General features: G+C 37.8%; 1 protein-coding gene and 1 long non-coding RNA gene across 2 annotated transcripts in view; both read right to left on the reverse strand.

Annotated features, from left to right (window-relative positions):
- Positions 1-584, reverse strand: part of prkdc (protein kinase, DNA-activated, catalytic subunit) — a 48,061-nt gene extending 47,477 nt beyond the window's left edge. Inside the window, exon 1 of the mRNA XM_009303401.4 lies at positions 316-584. Within this exon, the coding sequence (XP_009301676.1) occupies positions 316-478 (163 nt within the window). The 5' untranslated portion in view covers positions 479-584. The remainder of the gene's footprint in view (positions 1-315) is intronic.
- A 4,699-nt stretch (positions 585-5,283) lies between these two features.
- LOC137496192 (uncharacterized) lies at positions 5,284-5,712 on the reverse strand. The gene is made up of 2 exons (XR_011016340.2): positions 5,592-5,712; positions 5,284-5,500 (listed from the first exon to the last, which is right to left on the reverse strand). It is a non-coding gene; the product is annotated as an uncharacterized lncRNA (long non-coding RNA).
- Between the last annotated feature and the right edge of the window lie 71 nt (positions 5,713-5,783).

A 5,783-nucleotide genomic window follows, 5' to 3' on the forward strand; every position in this document is an offset into this window, starting at 1 on the left:
TAAGCTAAATTTTACTTATAGAAATGGGCATTCAGTTGAATGTATATATATATTAGCATATGAATACCCATAAAACTAAAACTAAATCAAATATGTTATATTTGAGACATACATTTTATCTTTAAAGTGACTTTTCACTGATATCTTGACCTGTGAACTTTAAAATGTCTCAGGAATCCATGTTGGAAAATGATTAAACTCTGATTGTGAATGTGCAGAACTTTCAAATACAGGCATAAAAGTAATGAATGAAAACTGAATAAATGCATATTGTATAAATATAACACGATGATTTTTGCAAGAAAAAGTTCTTACCCAGTTCATTCTCATTCTTAGTTATCATGCACTCCTGCCCCAAGTCTCCAATAATGTCATGGCAGACTATAGCAACATTCGTGCTCACTGTGTCTTCAAGGGATGAGTGGAGCTTAAGAAGGTAACCTTGTATCCCTCCAACAGTGGAAGTATCAGCAGCCATAGTTTCTCTCCTTTGCTTACATCAGTAAATATTAAACATTTGCAAATGCAAATGTACAGTAAGTGAGCTTGCGTCAAGGCGGCAAAACAGCACAACACAACCACATGAACGCGCTCACTTCCTGCTTGAAGCACGTCACTGTGGATGGACAATAACATTCATGAACCGCTGGATGTCGCTGTTTGTCACTGACGTATCACAAACACACAAGAGTCTGGAAATCATTTTGTGCATTTCAGGCTGACTGGTGTGCTGTTTTACTAGTCATAATTAGTATTTACTGCATCTCATTATAAATCAGCTTAAAAAGTAGAAAATGGTGAAAAGTAAAAGTATATTGCATGTGACTCTTTGAGAAGTCAGATCTGGTGACAAATCTAACTGTACACTTCAGTTTTCAAATATTAAGGGCCAAGCTTTAATGCAGTTATATTCTTTTTAAACAGAGAATGATACATATAGAAATACTTGTAAAGGACCTCTTTTTTATTTTAAAACCTAAAAATATTACATTTTCAATACTAGTAAGCAGAATTTGTTATACTTAAAAGACTTTTCTTAAATCGTGCCATAAAGCACGATTACAGAGCATGCAGAGCCAACTAGATCTGTGCTAGTGCTAGCAGATATGACTGGTCAGTTTGAGATTAATCAGAATTGTCCTCAGCCATCCAGTTTTATGCATCAAAAAATTAACAAGCAAAAAGGAAAAAAAGGGGGGAAAAATATTAAAATCTCACAATTTATTGTGCAATGATAATGCCTTAAGGGCGATTCAGTGGCGCAGTAGGTAGTGCTGTCGTTCTTTGTGGAGTTTGCATGTTCTCCCCGCGTGAACTGCTGAACGGGTGAATTGGGTAGGCTTAATTGTCTATAGTGTATGATTGTATATGGATGTTTCCCTGTGATATGTTGCAGCTGGAAGGGCATCCGCTGCGTAAAATATATGCTGTAAAAGTTGTCGGTTCATTCAGCTGCGGTGACCCCAGATTGATAAAGAAACTAAGCTGAAAAGAAAATGAATGAATGAAGGATTATGCCCGTAATTGTGCATTTTCTATAGTATTCTACACGTGTTAGGGATTTAATATTTGTTTACTTTAAGAGTTACTTATATCTTGTTTTTGGTCCATCTTATACTTGTAAAATGAAACCTGCTTAAAATAATGCACATCTGAATATAAGGCAGTTTCAGGGTCTAGTCCTCTTTAATAATTTTACTCAGAAGGGAAGACCATGAGACTCTGGATGTAACTTCCAGGAGAATTCTTTATTAGGACACTTACTATTGATACAGCGGTTATGAGATTGACCAAGGCAATTTCAGGGTATTTTATAGGCATTCAATAGGAAGTTCTTCACAATTGACCACTTAACAAAAGAGTAAATGACAATACAGGAATTCCCTAAACTATGAGCTCTAGCAAAGACTCAAAAATGCCCAAGACAATATATTATATTGTATAAATGTGAGTCTAATTTGCTTACAGATATAATCACGCATTACCCTCTGTACAGAGAGTTTTTGGAGAATTTTTTTCCTTGAATTAATATCGACCAATGCATAACAATCAAGAGTAAAGTCAGTCTGGGACACATGTTATGAGTTATTTACACGTAAATGTGTCCGAAGATATTCTTAAAAATGTATTCAACCAATTCAGACTGATACCCACATAGAATTTGGGGATTTCTCTGGCTCTGGCCCACACAATCAGCTTTTGCTTGGCCCACATGCCGAAGCGAATTACGGTACATCACTGAACCAAGTCTGGTTTTCAGACAAGTTAATAACCCATAACTGGGTCTGGGCCAGATATGTTGGTGCATCACGATGGCTATAAAATTGATAAACCCATGAAGCATTGCGTTTTCGGCACACTTTGGGCTTGGTTTTTCTCAAATTTCTCAGTCAAGACAGGCCAAACTTACATGGACACATATAAATTATTGACATCTGGGCCAAATACTACATTTTACATTTGGCCCAAGTTTTGTGTGCTGCCTTAAAGACGATGCCACCTCTGCTAAACCCAGGCCACGTTTAGCCCACATGCTGTCTGCCAGTGCCGGATGAATGCCTGCTTTGCCAGCTTTAAGCCAAACCTGGGCCAGAATTCTTTGCTGCCTGGGTCTGCTATGTGCGCATCTTCAGACACAACTCAACAAACTTTTCTCGTGGGTTTGGATTTGTTGCCTTTCAGCGCTGCTGTGATGGAGAAAAGGCTAAAAAGGTTCTTAAAACTCTGGAGATCAAAGGCAAACTAATGTGCATCACATGAGCTCCTCACGTAATTATTGAGGGTCTAGCAAGAGACACTGACATCCATGGTTTAAAAACAGCCTTCTTGAACTTTGGTGAAGTTCAATCATTGAGTATGGATGATGACAGAGAACCTGATTCATTCATGAGAAAGCTTGGAACCATTTTGAAAAGTTCACTGCACCTTTGAACAGTCCAGCAACGGGCTGGTATTGTACTGTTGGGCATGGCATATATCAGGGATAACCAAACTTGTTCCTGGAGGTCCGGTGTCCTGCAGATTTTAGCTCCAACCCTAATCAAACACACCTGAACAAGCTAATCAAGGTCTTACTAGGTATACTTGAAACACCCAGGCAGGTGTGTTAAAGCAAGTTGGAGCTAAACCCTGCAGGGCATCGGACCTCCAGGAACGAGATTGGTGACCCCTGGCATAGATGATAAGGCCTGCAAAAGTCAAACCCCCAGAGTTTCTCATTAGATTTTACCACTACTGACACCTGATGGCTGGTGATGACTCCATGTGCCGTTCCCTCACTCTCCCTGCTTTCATGGTCTACTGACACACAGGCATAAATGAAAGCACATTATGAAATACCCCAGTCCTTGTCCTCTCTCCTTCTTTACACTCTTCACTTTTTCTTTTTTCTGTCTGGAGCTCCTCCATGAGACTGGAGAACAGTGAGGCCTTGGCCACCTGCCAATTTGACAGTTGTCCTGTTCCCCCTGAAGTGGAGGTTTTCCTGATTCTGGGACTCTGCACATGTTTGTTTGTCTGGGTTTTCTGACACAATCAGTTCAGTTCATGGAACTCTCCAATGAGCCAATGATCTGAATCAAGTGTGTTAAACAAGGATGGCATGCAAAATGTGCAGAACGGTGGGACGCTAGGACTGAAAACCACTGCCCTAAACTTTATAATTAATAAACAAACAGTTTTTAACTATCAACAATGTCAAATACATAAATCAGGAAATTTTCTCAAAAACGGGAATGTTCTGTAATATATTTATTGGCCACAAAGAAATTCCCCTTCAGTTTGGAACAGTCCAGAAAGAGTAACATATATACAGTAACTAATTTTATGGAAGAAAGAACTAGCTATTGTTCAATTGAAGATATTATTATCTTATGCATAAGTAAGAGCTATTGACATTTCATTGTACTGGCATTTGCTAAAATTAGTTTATAAAATATTTTAATCTATTTTAACTTCAGTTATGTTTTTTAATTTTGTATTCTAAGGGGACTTTAAGGTTATCATTTATATTTAGTTGTAATGCATTTATCACCTGTTAACCACTTTTTAAGCACAAACCTTGAAATGAAATCCAGCTTAAATTGTCCAAAATCTTGAATGCTATCAAGTACAGAATTACTATTCTTTTCTTTTTAAGACACATAAACTCTAAATCTTTGTCTACTATACCCTCACCGGCCACTTTATTAGGTACACCTGTCCACTTAAAGAACCACTCGTTCACACCGAGGTATGCAGAAGAGCATCTTTGAATGCACAACACATCAAACCTTGGGGTGGATGGGCAACAGCAGCAGAAGACCACACCGGGTGCCACTCCTGTCAGCTAAGACCAGGAAGCTGAGGCTACAATTCACACAGGCTCACCAAAATGTAACAATAGATGATTGGAAAAACGTTGCCTGGTCTGATGAGTCGATTTCGATATTTGGATGATAGGGTCTGAATTTGGTGTCAACGACATGAAAACATGGATCAGGCTGCTGGTGGATGTGTAATAGATATTTTCTTGGCACACTTTTAGGCCCATTAGTACCAATAGAGCATTGTGTCAATGCTACAGCCTACCTGAGTATTGTTGCTGACCATGTCTATCCTTTATGACCACAGTGTACACATCTTCTGATGGCTACTTCTAGCAGGATAACACGCCATGTCATAAAGCGTAAATCCTCTCAGACTGGTTTCTTTTATATGACAATGAGTTCACTGTACTCTATAGTGCCTCCAATCACCAGATCTCAATACAATAGGGCACCTTTAGGATGTGGTGGAACAGGAGATTTGCATCATGAATGTGCAGTCCACAAATCTGCAGCAACTGTGTTATGATATCATGTCAATATAAACCAAAACCACTGAGGAATATTTCCAGTACCTTGATGAATCTATGCTACGGAGTTCTGAAGACAAAAATGGGGTTCAACACAATACTGGTAAGGTGTATCTATTAAAGTGCTTGATGAGTGTGTGTTCATTTGATTGTTTGAAACAACAACAAAAAAAAAATCCTGAATATTTTTCAATCTAACTTTCTTATACATCAAGATCAAAATTATACAGATTTGGTACAATATTGCAATCACATCTGTCGCCCCAGTTCTTACTTGTTAAGGCTCCATGTATAAGATAAAATCTTATTTACAACCAGTCAACCGTAAACTGTTCAAAAATGAAGTTTTTGCAAGCATTCATTGACGCCTCCATTATACCCTTTAACAACTATGAAATCCTTTCGCTCGACAAAAGCTCCTTATTGGGACAATAAGCAAATGAAAGTGATTATTATTTGATTGCCTTTTATTGAAGTTAAATCAATGTATAATCTCAAACACTATTAAATGTTTGAGTTTTTAATGTACTTATTAACAGTAGAATCACATTATATATGTATGCCATCTCTTATGAACTGTAATTTCATTAAAATAATTTGAAGAATCTTAATGTTGGGCAGAGGCACTGTCTTCTTCATTCAGTAGTCCGGGACATCATTTTGTTCCTGAATATAAACAAGATAAATGTTTAGAATACTTTCGAATATTTTCAATTTAGAATATTTCTATACTTCAAATGATATTTATTAGTATAACCTGCATTAATTCAGGTCCTATGATGACTGATTTCATTCGATCTGGGCCTTGGGCTCCTTCCCCAGATCCTGACCAACTAATGTCCTCTGAGGACTGTTCCTGATTTAGAATGGAGAAAAGAAATTGCACCGTGTTCATTTTAGACATCAAATTCTTACGTCCAAGTGTAAACTGTGTGCAGACAAGAATGCA

Source organism: Danio rerio, chromosome 7 (genome assembly GCF_049306965.1).
Source record: "Danio rerio strain Tuebingen ecotype United States chromosome 7, GRCz12tu, whole genome shotgun sequence".
Classification (NCBI taxonomy): domain Eukaryota; kingdom Metazoa; phylum Chordata; class Actinopteri; order Cypriniformes; family Danionidae; genus Danio; species Danio rerio.